We start from the raw sequence: 17,735 nt of genomic DNA, 5'->3' as shown, positions 1-17,735 counted from the left end.
TACCCTTCTATCCATTCATTCATCCATCTATCCATCCATCCATCATTTTATCCATCCATCTATCCATTCATCCATCCATCCAGGCAGTCATCCATTTGTCTACTCATTTACATCATGTGTGTAATCACTGTGCCAGGTATCAGAAGGTACCTTTTCTTAAAGGAGCTGTATAATTTCTTTGGTGGAAAGTGGAGTCAAGTCTGTGAAGAAACCCATGTAGTAAAAAATGAAATGAAGTTTTTCAGTAAAAACTGAAACCAAGGCTAATGTGAGTTGTAGGAAAACAAATGAGGGCTTGAGTACCTTTCCCTTAGGGTTATGGAAATACTAGAGGCTGAAGATGCTGTTTGAGTTGTACTTGCATGGTGAGTAAACGTTTTTCTTGCACTAACAATAAACTAGTAGAGAAATAGCCTTTCTTTAGAAGTCTACAGGCCTGATTATGGACTCTTTTATCATCTTCCTTGTGAAAATGAAGACTTGGTGGGTTTTCTCTGTTTGAAGGTCACCAGATGGAGCAATAGAAAGGAAGTTTTTATTAACTAATGGCGTAGCTCTCACATCACACTGATCCTATGTTCCCTTTCCTATCTTTCTGAACTTCCATTTTATGTCTCTCTTTTTTGTTAGAAGATAAGGAAATATGCTGCAGATGTTGGATCCAAAAGCCCGGAAACACACAATATTGGCATATTCATACACTGGAATACAATTCAACAATAAAAACTTAAAGACAGTAGCAATCAACTACAGATATACTCAACAACATGGACCAATTTCAGGAACATGTTTAGTGAAATAAGTTAGACATTAAGAAGTACACATTCTATGCTTCTATTTATACAAAGTTTAAGATGAGTAGACCAGAGCAGTGGTTTCCTCTAGAAGGGGATTAAACAAGAGGGGCCAGGAGGGAACTTTCTAGGTTAGTGGAAATCGTTCTATATTTTGAATGAAGAGTCAGTTACAACAAAACTCATTGACTCAAAACTCTTTCAAGTTCTGTGCTTGTACATACTTCCATTTCCATTTATTTTAGAATTAAAAAAATCAAAGCAAAGTCACAGAGCTTTGAAATGTAGCTAGGGGATAAAGGAGGATGTTCAAAGTAAAACTGACCAGCACAAAGGCGTGCGAGTCAATCTAGGGAAGGTTATCTTTGCCAGAACAGAGTAGAAAGGCTGAGAAGATTTATTGGAAATCAGAAGGCTCCAGTCAGAGAAAAGGTATGTAAGTGGAGAAGCTCAGAAGAGCAGACAGCCTTAACAATCAACTAATAGGAGGCGTTGAAAAGTTCATCTTCCAGGAGCTCCACACAGGGGTCAGGAGACATGTCGCCCTGGGCAGTAGGACATGGCTTGGGGGAGAGGAGGAAAGGTCTCAGGCTCCAGCAAGCTCCAAGAAACCTAAACCGGCAGTGTCTTCTGAACAGCTGTGTTGTAGTTGCCTGGTCTCTGTCCTGCTGCAGAGCATCTGGGCTTCAGAATTAGGAGAGGTATCAGTTTCCATCCCCTTGACTCTTGCTGTGTGCATGCATGCATGCTCAGTCATGTCTGACTCTTTGCAATCCCATGGGCTGTATCCGGCCATGCTCCTCTGTCCATGGGACTTCCCACACAAGAATCTGAATGCATGTTGATAAAGAGATTGCAGTTCTCCGTGAGCAGCTCATTGATTTCCATTTACCACTCACACAACATAGGCTGCCTTCTGCCAGGGGACAGGAAGGGTGTATTTGGGGTTTATCCTTCTCTCGGGCCCAATGAAACAGAACTTTCAGCTACTAACATTATTTTGCTGGTCTTATTCTGTCCCTCTGACATATGTTTTTAGTTCATCAACTTCTTTTTAAAAAAGGCGCGGAAGTAGAGGACGAAAAGAAATGACATGTTCCTTCCTAAATATCCTTGTCTCCAAGGACCTAAGGATACGCTGTACACACAATTTATTTTATCTCCACTTTATTCTTCAGAAGTAGCAGAGGAACACGTGTTACTGTTACTTATTTTCTTTGACTCAGGCTAAGGTACTGCATCTAGAATTCTCCTCTTTTTGTATTTGAGGATATAGTAGGGGGAAAAGAATCCCCATACCAAAAAGAAACAAGCAACAGAGAACATGGAGGTCCTGGGTAAAAACATATTGTAATAATAATTTGATTCCATATTTTTTTATTTAAAATTGTTCCCGTGCTACCAGAATAAAAATTAAGTAGTGAGTGGCTATGTGCAAGTCATTTAACCTCCTTTAACTTTAGCACGATACTCAGTTGAACCTCATTTGTAAGTTTGAATGGTAGCCTCCTTTCAGGAATTTTATACTGACTAAACATGTATGTCATGGACCTTAACAGTGTGACTGGCACATATCAAACATTTAAATAAACAGCAGAGATTAAAATCATTATTAGTTCCCAGAACGGTGCTACATCCAAAACAAAGCCACATTTTAGACTGCATGATTTTGCATTAATGTGCATGGGCTTTGTCAATGTAATTGAACTATTTTAGAAAGAAGGACATTATAATACATAACACTGAAATGGCAGAAAACTTCCAGCGGCAGTTGATAATATTTAATAAAGGGTCCCACTGTGAGAAATCTCATAACCCAATAGTTACTGATGCCTTCTGCTGAGTTAAATGGGAAAATTTTCACCCCAAATTAGCTATTGGAGGTGGACAAAGCTGATGTGTAAGTAAGGCTGCTTTTCTAAGACCATGTTGGAACTTTGACCCATAACAGCCCAATTTAGGTGAAAATCTCTCACTCTAGGAAAGAGAAAAGAACATCAAATCCTCTTTCAGTAGTGTATGTGTATTTGCTCAATCCCATCCAGCACTTTGTGACCTCGTGGACTGTAGCCCACCAGGCTTATTTCTCTCTCCCTGGAGTTCTCCAGACAAGAATACTGGAGTGGGCTGCCATTTCCTCTTCCAGGGGATCTTTCCAACCCAGGGATCAAACCTGCATCTCTTGCATTGGCAGGCAGGTTCTTCATCAGCTGAGTCACTGGGGAAGCCAACCCTCACCCCCACCCTGCCTCTTTTAGGTGTTGATAGGAAGAAATTCTGCACATGCCCCCTGTGGTTAGCCTCAGCCATGAATGGTGTTGCTGACAACTCAGACGAATCCCTTGCTAAGAAGAGATCATGCCTGTCAGTAAAAGGACTGGGAAATCTGGTCTTGCAAACAGGGTTCTTGGATAACTGAGCATGCCACTAATAGCATTTCTCTCCTAGAGAGGGTTACTCCACTCAAGAACTTGGGCTGCATGTTGTCTGCAAAATATTGTACTCAGGCTGGAATCTCCAGGGCTATAGTGAGACTTGTTTGGTTTAATTGCAAGCATTGTGGTGCTGGATTCCCATCACATTCCCCAGCATTAGCCTCCTTCGAGCTTCAGCCTCGCCTTCATTTTCTTGTAGCAAGGGTATAAATTATGTGGAGGTCTTGCTGCCAGGAAGCAGGAACAAGACCCAGATGTCAGGAATGGAAAACACAGCAGCTTAAAGCTGGCAGACAGAGCAGTAAACAATCAGGAGCAGCGGAGCCAGGGGAGTGGGGGAAGGGCTAGGAGAGATGGGCTTGAGATGAGCGGGGGGTAACCTCTGGAACAAGGTGCCCAATTAGCTTATAGAGGACCCAGAGTGGGACCAAGGAATGGAGGAGAAAGATGGTGAAGGTGTGTGAGCAGCATAGTAATGGGGCCCTCAACAGCCTCTTTGCTGAGGAGGAAATGATGGAACACACGTTTGCATGAATTAAATTAACCTTGCAATTTAGCTCAGACAGGAATTCATTGGAAAAGGTACTAGGGAGATGCACGAGAGTCTGATTTCAAAATCGTAATCCAATCCACAGTATACACTTTGCTGATGAAGGAAGTGAAGCACAAGGGAATCAGTTTAGCTCAGGGTGAACAAGTGTAAAACTAACCACTCTGGCTCAAAGAAAACAAAACTTAACTCAACAAGAGCTTCAGATCCACATCTCTCCCAAGTTCCTTGCCTTGGGGAAAAGCACATCATATTGCCTATTTACGTAATCTGAAAATTTAGGTATCATTCTTAACCTCTTCCTCACTGAGCCTGTGAATCCATTTAGTCTCTAATTCCTATAGAATTTGCTCTCTCATCAAACATCCTTTCTAATTATACTTACATTTGCTCCCTTAAAGTAAGCGCTTGCCATCTCTTGTGGCTGGTCTCAGGCCCTGCAATTCGTTCTTTTTTGTTTTTTTGTTTGTTGTTTTGAAGTGGACCATTTATAAAGTCTATATTGAATTTGTTGCAATAGTGCTTCTTTTTTTTCATTTTTTTTTTAATGTTTTGGTTTCCTGGCCCTCAGGCATGTGGGATCCTAGCTCCCTAACCAGGGATTGAACTCACACACCCTGCATCAGAAGGTGAAAACTTAACCACTGGGCTACCAGGGAAAGTCACTTTGCTCAGTCACATCCGATTCTTTGTGACCCCGTGAAACTATAGCCCACTAGGCTCCTCTGTCCATGGAATTCTCCAGGCAAGAGTACTGGAGTGAGTAGCCATTCCCTTCTCCAGGGGATCTTCCTGGCTCAGGGATTGAACCCAGGTCCTCTGCACTGCAGGCAGGCCCAGGTCTTCTGCATTGCAGGCAGGTTCTTTACCATCTGAGCCACCAGGGATGCCCCCTGCCAGGGAAGCCCTCCTGCAATTCCTTCTTACTTCAGTTCTGGTGACCTGAGCACATGACTCCTCTTTACCACAATACTTTGATGGCTCCTTCCCCACCTTTGGGAAAATGTCCAAACATCCTGCAATGATATACATGCACATTAGGAATCTGATCACTGCCCACCTCTGCCTGGCCCTAGGATCCATTCTCCTTCACTCTGTAGTCTTATTCTGATTGCAGTTCTTCATATGCGTAGTAATTTCTCATTTTTCCGTTTGCTTGGACAGCTCTCATTCAGTGGAGCTCATTTTAGTCATCACCCCCTAAAGAATCCCAGGGCCACTACATCATACACCTTCAGGGGTGCCGTTCCTTAGAGTACACGGTGGACGACACCCCAGGAGTTGTGCAGCTTGTCCTTATTTGGGTTTCCAGAGAAACTGTGTCTTTCTCCTCTGACAGTAATATGATCACCTTTTGTGGTGCTGGAGAAGACTTGTGAGTCCCTTGGACTGCAAGGAGATCACATCATTCAATTCCACAGAAATCAACCCTGAATATTCACTGGAAGGACTGATGCTAAAGCTGAAGCTCCAGTACTTTGGACATCTGATGCAAAGAGCCACCTCATTGGAAAATACCCTGATGCTGGGAAAGATTGAGGGCAGGAGGAGAAGGGGGTGACAGGTGGTTGGATGGCATCATCGACTCAATGAACGTGAATCTGAGCAAACTCTGGGAGATAGTGAAGGAGAGAGAAGCCTGGCACGCTGCAGTCCCTGGGGTCGCAAAGAGTAGGATATGACTTAGCAACTTAACAGCAACGTTCACTTGTGGGATCATCTCAGCAAAACAGCTCCTGGAAAAGGCAATTTCGACCTAAAAAGTGTTTTAAAAGATGAAGTCTGGATGAGAGCAAACTGGGTTCAATTACTTGCTCACATACTTAATAGTAGTGCAAACTTGAGCAAGCCTAGGCAAGTTACTTTTTTTTTTTCCTGCAATTAAGTTTTCAGCTGCAAAATAGGAGATAATTATAGCACCTACTTCATCATGAGATAATCTATATTAAATGTTTAGCGCAGTATCTGAATCATTGTAAGTCTCCAATAAATTAACTACTGTTGTTCTTGTCATTGTTATTGAGGGTGGTATTGCCTTATATTAAAATTTTAATTTCTCCTGCCACAGTGCAGGCACCCAGCAAATATTTGTTGAATCAATTGATGAATAAGCAAGATAGGGCCATTTATTAATGCATGGATATTAGAGTGTCATGACTGGGCACATTTCCCACTTACCTATTACAGATTTTTACTGAAAGGAAGTACACGAGTATTAAGTCATCCAATCGGAAAGAAAAAAGCTTCCTTAACTGAAATAACTTGATAATTTGTCTTGTAATTGCCCCCTGCAATGTAGAGCAATGCATGTTTCCTATAACTAACATGCCTCTATTTTTAGGGATGTCATCTGAGCAATAAGTAGATCAATGTCTCCATCTCCTTTATTTTCAATCTTGAGGGGCCACTAGAACTCCTAGGGCTGAGCTGTGCTTATTCCAACAGGTGAAGAGGTCTATAATTTATCACTTATGTCAGCTTTCAGAATCTGAAGGATCAGAAAAAAATTTAAAATTCTTTTTTCCAGTTGAGTTCGGCAGCTAAGGAGCACCTGTCACCAGGGAGGCATAGCTTCTGGCTCAATTGAGAAACCTGTTGCTAAGACACAGTCTTAATTTGTTTGCACAATTTTGATGAGAATGGTCGGTGTTCATTCACAGGGAGAAACTGAGGCATGAGAGATAAAACTTGGTGGGAAATTCATGATGGCAGAGGATTAAACCTTGAACAATTATTTGATTGGTTCCTTTAGAGGCTTTTAAAGCATAGTCCCAGGTCCAGCGGCATTAGTGTCACCTGGGATTGTTAGATATGCACATTCCTGGGCCTCACCCAGACTTGCTTTAGTAGCCACATTGCTGGGGAGTGGACCACCATCTATGATGTAACCAGTCCTGCAGGTTATTCTGTCACTTTATGGCATGTCAGACCCTCTGCTCTAGACCCGAGACCCATGCAGTGGGTCTAAACCCTGGCTGCACATTTAGAAAAACCTGGAAAAATTTTAACAATCCCATCAACCTGGTGTCACTGCAAACCAATTAAATCAAAATCTCTGGAGGTGGGCTCCAGGCATTGATAGTTTTACAATCTCCTTAGGAGATTCCAGTGCACAGACAGGACGGAGAAGCGTTGGCCTAGGGTGTGTGTATATATATATATATATAGACAAGCAACAGAAACCTGCTAAAGTAAACCAAGGTGGAAATTTTGAACGAGTCAAATAAGGTCTAACCAGAGCTGGAAAACACCCAAACCCTAGACACTTCTTCTGTCAGTCTCTCATTTTCTCCTTCTGTGGGCACATTTTCTGGTTTCTGCTTTTCTCTGCACATTTGCCTGATTATCTCAGCCTTTACAACCCAACTTATTCTGCTCATTGACTGTTTCTCTGCTGCTTTTTCATTATTTTTGTCTTGTCATTGGATCAACTCCCTCCTTGCAACTCTCTGTGGAACACCCACCGCTCAATGATATCTAGAAGCTGGAAAGATTTTATTTTCTCCTAAGATTTCAACTCGAAACTATGAGCTAAGGATTCCTCCCTCCCCCAATAATAAAATTCCTTTTTTTTTTTTTTAAGAGAAAAAAAATACCTAAAATACTTTTCTGCTAACAGGAAATTTACAATGCGATTAAAAAATTTCCCCCAATAAAATAGTAGCTTTTTGAAGAAAAAGTAAAAGTTGAAGTGTTAGTCTCTCAGTTGAGTCCGACTCTTTTTGACTTCATGGATTGTAGCCTACCAGGCTCCTCTGTCCATGCAGTTCTCCAGGCAAGAATATTGGGGTGGGTAGCCATTCCCTTCTCCAGGGTAATCTTCCCCACCCAGGGATCAAATCCAGATCTCCTGCACTGCAGATGGATTCTTAACCATCTGAGCTACCAGGGAAGCCCAGTAGCTTTCTCTTATTTACAATTAGGAGAGAGGGCAAGAAGAGAAAGAAGGTAAATTTATGGAGAATAGCTTCAAGTCCTTTAGTTCTTAAAACTCTCACCTCATAGATGACGCCAAACACCTTTACTCCAGATATCGGTCCTGACATCTCTGAATTCTTCCCTGTTTACATAGCCCATCAAATACCACACCTTATCAGTTCTGACCTACACTCCAGGAGTTAGTTTTCATCTTCTCTCTTTATGACTGAGCAGACCATCTACCTATTTGCCCTTTTTTATCTTTCTTACACTTACGTGTTTATTTATGGCTCCACGCATGCACCCTGCATGTTCCGGGTCATTCCTGTCAACAGCTTCTTGTTCAGTCAGTAACTAAAGGACTTGATCAGATACCAGAAAACAGGCTCAGTCATCATCTCATCTAACTTCTCAACCAACAACATTGCTGATAGCAATTTATCTGGCCTTCGCTAAAATATTTCCGGAGAACGGAAGTTTTTAAAAGTGTGAAACTACGTTGCAGGACATCTATAACCAGTGAAAATTATTTCTTGCTGATAATAAATATTCAACAACTGAATTTACTATGGAGCTGGAATCTACTTCCATGGTACATCTTCTCCTTCCTGTTGCCTTCCTTTGCCATTTGAAATGATAGCAAGTATATTTATTCATGCTTCAAATGGGAGAGTTTATAAATTTGGAGGGCTGCTCAAGACCTTTCTGAGCTTTTTTTTCCCCCCTAGGGTAAGCATCTCCAGTATTGTTAGTTGATCTGTGTTTATGTGTGCACGAATGCTAAATCCCTTCAGTCATAGCCCACCAGGCTCCTCTGTCCATGGAATTCTCCAGGCAAGAATACTGGAGTGGGTTGCCATGCCCTCCTCCAGGGGATCTTCCTGACCCAGGAACTGAAACCCAAATCTCTAATGTCTCATGCATTGGCAGATGGGTTCTTTACCGCTAGCACCACCTGGGAAGCCTGATCTGTGCTTATAAACATTCCCATTTCCCTGACTTTCTGATTTCAATTTACTGAGGCATCCTAGCCTGTTTTAAAATGCCACACTCAGAAGTGAAAAACACTGTATTAGATATAAATTGACCAGTGTGAGGTACATCAGACTGATTGCTCTCCTAATGTATGACTACTTTAACTTCTCCAGAAGCAATTTATGGTTAATTTTGACATCCATGGCTACTGATTCATTTTGAGCAAACTGTCATTTAAAACCTCCAAATCTCTCATTCAAAACCTACTGCTAAACTGAATGTCTCTTTCCTTTTGCCACTGTTTGCATCTAACTGTAGGAGCTGCATTTATTCTACTTTAAGTGTTTCATTTTCCACCAATTCTGCTCTTTTTGCCACTTATAATTTCCACTCTTACTTGTTTACTGTGCTCTCATTCATTCGAGGTCATTATTACTCTCTCGTGCATATGTGTGTAGTAGCTTCAGTTGTTGGAGAAGGAAATGGCAGCCCTCTCAAGTATTCTTGCCTAGAGAATCCTGTGGACAGAGGAGCCTGGTGGGCTGCCGTCAATGGGGTCGCACAGAGTTGGACACGCCTGAAGTGACTTAGCTGCAGCAGCAGCTTCAGTTGTGTCCAACTGTTTATGACCCTATGGACTGTAGCCCACCAGGATCCTCTGCCTGTGGGGATTCTCCAGGCAAGAATACTGGGGTGGGTTGCCATGCTCTCCTCCAGGGGATCTTCCCCACCCAGGGATCGAACCCATGTCTCTTATGTCTCCTTCATTTGCAGGCGGGTTCTTTACCACTAGTGCCAACTAAGAAGCCCATTCTTCCCTCAGTTATCCTCAATTCTGTATCATTAGCAAATTTGACAAGCACCTTCAGTTACCTACCCTGTGTGCTTAACTTATTACATAAAGACGACATTTCTAGAAACTAAGAACGAATGTGAGGAAATACCTTAATGAAATTCTGGAATTTCTGTCTCTTTGAAACACAGAAGTGTGTATGCATCCTATTTTAAGGTTAAGTACACAGAATACACCTCTACAGCTTGATAAATTCTCACACAGTGAACATACCATGTAACTGTCAAGCAAACCAAGAGACAGAACACCACACACAGCCCAGACACCAGGCCATAATGGAATGTCCTCCTACCCTCAAGCATAGACATTATTCTAACTTCTTTCAGCGTAATAGTTTTGCCTGTTTTTGAATGTCATATAAAGGAAATCATACGGCTGTGCTCTTTCATATCTAGCTTGTTCTTGCATTCTCAATCCTGGATAGTATTTTGTTGAATGATTATAGCACAATTTATTAATCAATTCTACTCTTTACAGATTTAGTCTACTCAAAATAGTGTTGCTGTGTATGGGTTGGCCAAAATTTTTGTGTAAGTTTTTTCCTTAAGATGGTACAGAAAAACCCGAACGAACTTTTTGTTCAACCCAATGTATTCTTGCTATCTTCTCGTGCCCAAGATGCATTTCTGTTGGGCAGGTTCTAGAATACATGTATATTCAGCTTTAGAAGACATTCCCAAATTGTTTTCTATAGTAGTGGTATGGCAACATAGTCCCACAAGCTGGGTTCAAGAGTTCCACTTCTCCATATCCATCCTAATAACACATTAGATGCTATTGCATCTCACTGTGGTTTTATATTTCCTTGATATTGATCGAGGTTGAGTACATTTTCACTTGTTTAACAGCCATTTGGAACTTCTTTTTTTGTTCATTTAAAACTTGAGTTGCTTGTTTTTTTCTTATTGATACATGTATACATTCTCAATGAATCATTTGTTGGATATATATACTGCACATATATTATTTCACTCTTTGGTTTGCCTTTTCACGTTTCTCCTGGTGTTTTTGCTTCGAAAGAAATTCTCAATGAAATGTATCTAGTTTTTTAATGTTTTTATTTATTTTTAGTTGTTATTTTCGTCCTCATTAAGAACTCTTTCCCAACTCCAAGGTCATACATAGTAACCTATGTTACTCTCAAGTGACTTTGTTATTTTATCTTCCATGTTAGGATCTATAATTATATGGATACTTTTTAACATATTATGAAGATAAGTATTTACTTCTATTTTTCTATATATTTTACATGGGAATTCAAGTCTCCTAAAACCGTCCTTTCCCGCTACACCAGTGTATGAACTCTCATGAATCAAGCGACTGTGAGACTTTCCTTGGAATATCTACTTTTCTCTATTGATCAATTTATGTATTCTTTTACCAATAATAATGTCTGTTATTCTTATGAGTTTCATATGTTTATGCTATTTTAAATACTGTTTTCCAAGGTTTTTTGTGATCCACACGAAGGTTTTAGTGTAGTCAATGAAATAGAAGTTAAGTGATTTTCTGGAATTCCCTTGCTGTTTTTATGATCCAGCAAATGTTTACAGTTTGGTCATTTCATATTTCATGGCATATAAAATACTGTTTTAAACTTTAGACTTTTTTGGTACATTTATAGTATTTATAGATGCACTTGATTTTTATATGTTGACATTCTTACCTGCAGTTTTGCAATAATTTATATGTATAGATTTTTGATATTCTTCATTTAGCAATCTTTATATAGGGAGATAAAAAGCAATTTTATTTACTCTTTTAAAATCTTATACCATTTGTTTCTCTTACATTTATTTTTCTTTTTCTTCAATTATACCATCAATTACAATTGAATCTTAGTGCCAAGTCTTTTCCTGAATTCAAGGATTAAGCATAATATTTCATCAAAAATTATACTATTAACTGTTCTTTAGGTAATGGTTCTTACCTGTGACAGAAATTCTGTCTGTAAATGCATATATTTTTACATTTTTATTTTTATGCAGTTTTATAGATTACTTTCCACATACTATTATTACAAAATATTGGCTATATTCCCTGTGTTGTGCAATACATCCTTGAGCCTATCTTATAGGATTGTTTGTTACTTTTTGATCCTGTATGGGTATAGAATTTTAGCAAACACTTTTATGCATCTATTATGATTATCATATTAGTTCTTTCTTTAGTCTATAAATGTAGTGAATCACAATGAATTATTTTTGATGTTGAAACAACCTAACTTTGCATTCTAGATTTTAACTAAATATTATACTGTATAATTTTTTCATTTTTGTTTTGAAATAATTTTAGAAAAGTTCCCAAAATAGCAATTTTAGAAAAGTTTCAAAAATAGACAATACTCATATATACTTCCCTTGTGGATCAGATAGTAAAGAATCTGCCTGCAATGCGGGAGACCTGGGTTCAATCACTGGGTGTGGAAAATCCCCTGGAGAAGGGAAAGGCTACCCACTCCAGTATTCTGGCCTGGAGAATTCCATGGACAGAGGAGCCTGGCAGGCTGCAGTCCGTGGGGTTGCAAAGAGTCTGACACAACTGAGCGACTAAGCACACACATACATACTTCATCCACTTTCCCCTAATGCTAATGTTTGGCACAATTACAGTACAATTATCAAAACTGAAGGTTAATATTGGAACACTACTATAAATGAAATGACAGACTTCATATGGATTTTACAAGCTTTGCAGACCAATTTTTTAATTTGTTTCAAGATTAATCCACAATCCTTGTCATATTTAGATTTCATATTTCCTTAGTTTCTCCTTTGTGAGAATCCCTCACGCATTCTTTGTCTTTCATGACCTCGATGATTTTAAAGAGTACTAGTCATTTTTAAACTTTTCTTCAATATGAATTTTGTCACCACGTCTGTTATTGGTGATGTTTACCTTGGTTACTTGGTTAAGGTAATGTCGGCCAGATTTCTCCATGGTAAAGTTACTGTTTTTCCTTCTGCAGTTAACATCTTGAAGGAGAGATTTTGACACTATGCAAATAATCCCTTTGCTCCACAAACCTTTCTCATTAATTTTGGCATCCATCTTGCCAGCAATTATTACAGGGTGCTCTAATGGTGATTTTCTATTTACTTCATTTCTTCTATATTTATTAATTGGAGTTTGTATGGAAAAACTATTAAAGGTGATTTCTTTTTTTTAAATTGAGGTACAGTTGCTTTACAATGTTGTGTTAGTTTCTGCTGTACAGCAAAGTGAATCAACTATATGTATACATATGTCCCCTCCCTCATGAGACTCCCTCCAAACCTCCCCTCATCCATCCTGGTCATCACAGAGCACCATGCTGAGCTCCATGTGCTATACTGCAGGTTCCCACTGACTATGTTTTACACATGGCAGTGTATATATGTTAATCCCAACCTCCCAGTTTATTCCACCCCCTCAATTCCCCTGTGTCCACCCATCCATTCCATACCTCTGAATATGTATATCTGCCCTGCAAAGAGTTTCATCTGTACATTTTCCTAGATTCCACAAATAAGTGTTAATATACAGTATCTGTTTTTCTCTTTCTGATTTTCATTTTGTGCAATAGATTCTTCATCCAGCTACATATAAAAGTTCTAATTTAAAACACTCCCTAACACCATACACAAAAATAAACTCAAAATGGATTAAAGCTAAATGTAAAACCTGACACTCTAAAACTCTTAGAGGAAAATGTAGATAGTACACCCTTGGACATAAATCACAGCAAGATCTTTTTTGACCCACCTCCTAGAGTAACAAAAATAGAAAGAAAAATAAACAAATGAGACCTAATTAAACTTAAAAGCTTTTGCACAACAAAGAAAACCATAAATGAGATGAAAAGACAACCCTCAGAATGGGAGAAAATATTTGCAAACAAAGCAACTGACAAAGGATTTATTTCCCAACTATACAAACTGCTTATGAAACTCAATGTATTAAAAAAAAAAACAATCAAAAACTGGATGGAAGACATAAATAGATATTTCTTAAAGGTTATTTCTTATTTCCTCTTCCAGTTTGGACCCTGTCTCCTCCCCCATTATAAGAAAACTTCTCAGAAGAGCTTTACATGAGTTATATTTCTTTACATCCTGTTCAACCCTGAGGTCCTTCCAACCTACCTTCCTCCCTGATAACTCTACCTACAGAACTCTTGCTGAAGTCGACAGTGGTCCCTGTGTGTCTGGTTCTGTTAAGTAAACAGTATCTACCTAAGAAAGTTGACATTTTAAACATATAAGAAACTAGCAGATTTAGTTTCTCCTTTGTTTGGTCATTGCAGGTCTTCTGTGATTTCCATGGTCACTCCCAAAAGAAGAATGTATTCCTTTATGGCTGTAGCATCAAAGAGACTTTGTGGCAAGCAGAGGCTACTGTAGGTACATCGAATCTCTTGGAAGATGTCAGCTACCGGGTAAGTCATTAGCGGGAATGACATCAAAAATTTTGTGTCCAGATTCTTGCCTTTGAGACATGCCTCAACCATTATTTTCCTGAATAAGCATTTTGATTATTTTAACTATAGGAATATAGTACAAGCAGGTTGAAGGCATGTGTATCTTTTCCTCACTTTTGATGAATAATGGCTTCCTGCTTGGTTACTCTCAATTTGTGTGTGTGTGTGTGTGTGTGTGTGTGTGCGCGCGCGTGTGTGTGTGTTTCTGTGTGATGTGCTTTGGTGCATAGAATCGGAGATAGGAAAACTCATTTTAATTCCTGACTTTGTAACTATTAACTGTGTGACTATGATCCATTAACAACACCTCTCTGAACCACCATTCTGTCACCTGTGAAACAAGGATAATGAAAATACTGCCCCTGTTATGTATTTACAGAAGGAACAAAATGATACTGAGTTGGAAAGCATCTTAAATAAATATGAAGGGAAGAAAAAAAATTAAGGCATTTCACCATCCACATTCCTCTGTGTGAGCATACTATAAAAAGTAGGCAGTGATCCACTGAACCTAATTCTTTTTTTTCTGGGTTCCAGTAGCTAGAGATTAGCTATCCCCACACTGAACCCAAATGAAGTTAAGGAGGGGGAAGGAAGGAAGGACTTCTTCCCATTGGGATAAAGTAGACAAGCTGCTGCTTACTGGGCATTGGGAAGATATAGAAGAAGTCAAGTTATCCAAACCAAATAAAAATTGGCCTTTATTTCAAACTTATACAGGAAAAGGAAAAAAATGACTGTGTTGGAAAAACCTGGTTCTCCTCCTATGTCTTTCTCCTTTCCTTTTACACAGAGCACTTCATTTCTCATACTGTTGCTTAGTTGCTAAGTCATGTCTGACCCTTTGTGACCCCATGGACTGTAGCCTGCCAGCCTCCTCTGTCCATGGGATTTCCCAGGCAAGAATACTGGAGTGGCTCCAGTTTCATCCACCTCATTAGAACTGATTCAAATGTGTTCTTTTTAATGGCTGTGTAATATTCCATTGTGTATATGTACCACAGCTTTCTTATCCATTCTTCTGCTGATGGACATCTAGGTTGCTTCAATGTCCCGGCTATTATAAACAGTGCTGCAATGAACACTGGGGTATTGGGAGCCTATTATACAGAGTGAAGTAAGCCAGAAAGAAAAATACCAATACAGTATACTAACACATATATATGGAATTTAGAAAGATGGTAACGATAACCCCTGTATGCTAGACAGCAAAAGAGGCACAGATGTATAGAACAGTCTTTTGGACTCTGTGGGAGAAGGCGAGGGTGGGATGATTTGGGAGAATGGCATTGAAACATGTATATTATCATATGTGAAACAGATCACCAGTCCAGGTTCGATGCATGATACAGGGTGCTCGGGGCTGGTGCACTGGGATGACCCAGAGGGATGGGATGGGGAGGGAGGAGGGAGGGGGGTTCTGGAAGGGGAACACATGTACACCCATGGTGGATTCATGTCAATGTATGGCAAAACCAATACAATATTGTAAAGTAAAAAAAAAAAGAATTCTATATATAATATGAAAAAGCTATGTGAAATTGCATTTTGGCAAAGAATAAATGGAAATATACCAAAATGAAAAAAAAAAAAAAGAATACTGGAGTGGGTTACCATTTCCTTCTCCATGGAATCTTCCTGACCCAGGGATGGAACCCACATCTCCTGCATCTCCTGCATTGACAGGCAGATTCTTTACCACTGCATCACCTAGGAAGCCCATTTCTGATACTGCTGATAACCAGATATTTGCATTTTCCCCTCCACCAGGCAATTCTGTGACAACGACTGAGTGTCTTACAATTTAACTGAGTTCTAATCCTGTCTACCTGGAGATAACATCAGATCTCTCAGCTTAAGGGCTCAGTCCCAGGAGACATCCCCCCACTTCAGATGCCAATTGCAAGTAGTAGGTCCCCACGTTACCCACAACTCCTGTCTGACTTGGCTACAAATCAAGGGTTTCCATGATCTCCTCCCCTTTGGGTCTGATTATTTTCTAGAATAGTTCATACTATTCAAAGGAACACTTACTTACATTTACCAGTTTAGTAAAGGACACGCTAAAGGATACAGATTTTTGACTTAAAACAGTGAACAAAGTGAGAGTTTCCAGTTAAGTTTCATTGAGGACAAAATGAACACTATAGCTTGGGAGATAGCACCCCAGATCATTCGGAAAAACTGCTCCAGAGAGGCAGGAGGGAAGGTCAGTATATATGTGATTTTAGTGAAAGGGTAATACATGCAATCAAACAGCTTTTTTTTTTTTTTTTTTGCAGAAGGTTTCTGCTAGTCACGAGGAGAATTGTCACCATGAAGAATTTTAGTGCTTTTCTAGATATGAGGAGATACAAGAGTTGGTTTCATAAAACTGCAGCAACTCATGATTTAATCCTTGTAGAATTGCATGGCAAGTGGCAATCTGTCACTGACAAGATAAACAGCCATTTAAAAAGATATATAGATATGGGTGGGTCTCATATCTATATAGGGTTAGGGTTAGGATTATGGTTAGGAAGTTTCTGTAAGTGTGGAGTTGGAGTGGGGGTGCATTACTTCCCAGTGTATGGATGGGTTCACCAACCTGAAAGCTCCCCAACTTGCATTCTATTTGGATTTTATGGAAACTTCTTCACATGATCTTGATCATTTATTAACTCCATCTCTAACCTCTCTCTCTTTCATAGAGAAGTAATGATCAGCTCTGATCCAGGAGCAATTCAGGAACCCACCCAGAGTCACCTTATTAGAACAAAACATGCTCCTACTATTCTTATCACATAGGAATTTACAAATGCTTTAGGAATCTCATGTCAGAACTGGGAATGAAGAACCAATATATATATTTCTTACTGCAATCATGATATCACAATTATGATGGTACCGGCCTTTTCTTTGGGGCTTCCCTTGTGGCTTAGATGGTAAAGAATCTGCTTGCAATGCAGGGGACCCAGGTTCAAGCCCCACTCCAGTATTCTTGCCTGGAGAATTCCATTGACAGAGGAGCCTGTGGGCTATAGTCCATGGGGTCACAAAGAGTTGGACACAACTGAGAGACTACACTTTCACTTTCAACCTCTTACTATTCTGGATATATGAATTTACTGAATATGAAATACCTTCAGGGTTAGCGAGTATTAAAAGAGGGAAAAAAACCCACCAAGCTTCTGTCTCACCTGAAAAGACTTCCCCTGTGTCCTGAATTTTTTTTATTTTTTTTATTCCCCCAAGGCTATTAGTGCAGAAACAGCAGCTTATCTTCCATGTCCTATTTACTCTAAGGCTCAACCAGAGTACTGGTGATAAATCTCAACAAGCTTAACTGCATAATCTTACTTAGGAAACTAGCTTGGATTAAAACATTTCATCTTGCCAGGTCATGCTGACCTATATAAAATTATCTCTTATGAGTAGTACATCTTAAATTAAAGAATCTATACTATCCAACCTTAAATATAGAGTTACCACAAATTTTTGCTCTCTTTTTCCAAGAAAAAGTTAACAATATTCATAGATAATGATAAAACTTGCCTCATTTCCCAGGTGGTGCAGTGGTAAAGAATCCATCTGCCAATGCAGGAAACACAAGAGATGCAGGTTCTATCCTTGTGCTGGGAAGATGCCCTGGAGGAGGAAATGGCAAACCACTCCAGTATTCTTGCCTGGAAAATTCCATGGACAGAGGATTCTGGTGGGCTACAGTCCATGGGTCAAAGAGTCAGACATGACTGAGCACACACCACACAAT

The 17,735-nt window shown here is 39.7% G+C and overlaps 1 protein-coding gene across 5 annotated transcripts in view; it reads left to right on the top strand.

Moving 5' to 3' along the window:
* Nucleotides 1-17,735, top strand: part of AGBL1 (AGBL carboxypeptidase 1) — an 867,141-nt gene that overhangs the window by 478,500 nt on the left and 370,906 nt on the right. For all 5 annotated transcript variants that reach the window (XM_081550442.1, XM_081550439.1, XM_081550438.1 and 2 more), the window contains one exon: nucleotides 13,811-13,942. In XM_081550442.1, coding sequence (XP_081406568.1) covers nucleotides 13,811-13,942 — 132 coding nt within the window. The remainder of the gene's footprint in view (nucleotides 1-13,810; nucleotides 13,943-17,735) is intronic.

Source organism: Giraffa tippelskirchi, chromosome 12 (genome assembly GCF_054371585.1).
Source record: "Giraffa tippelskirchi isolate mGirTip1 chromosome 12, T2T-mGirTip1v1.2.pri, whole genome shotgun sequence".
Classification (NCBI taxonomy): Eukaryota; Metazoa; Chordata; class Mammalia; order Artiodactyla; family Giraffidae; genus Giraffa; species Giraffa tippelskirchi.
Note: the sequence above shows the minus strand (reverse complement) of the source record. Positions and strands in the feature narration are given on the sequence as shown.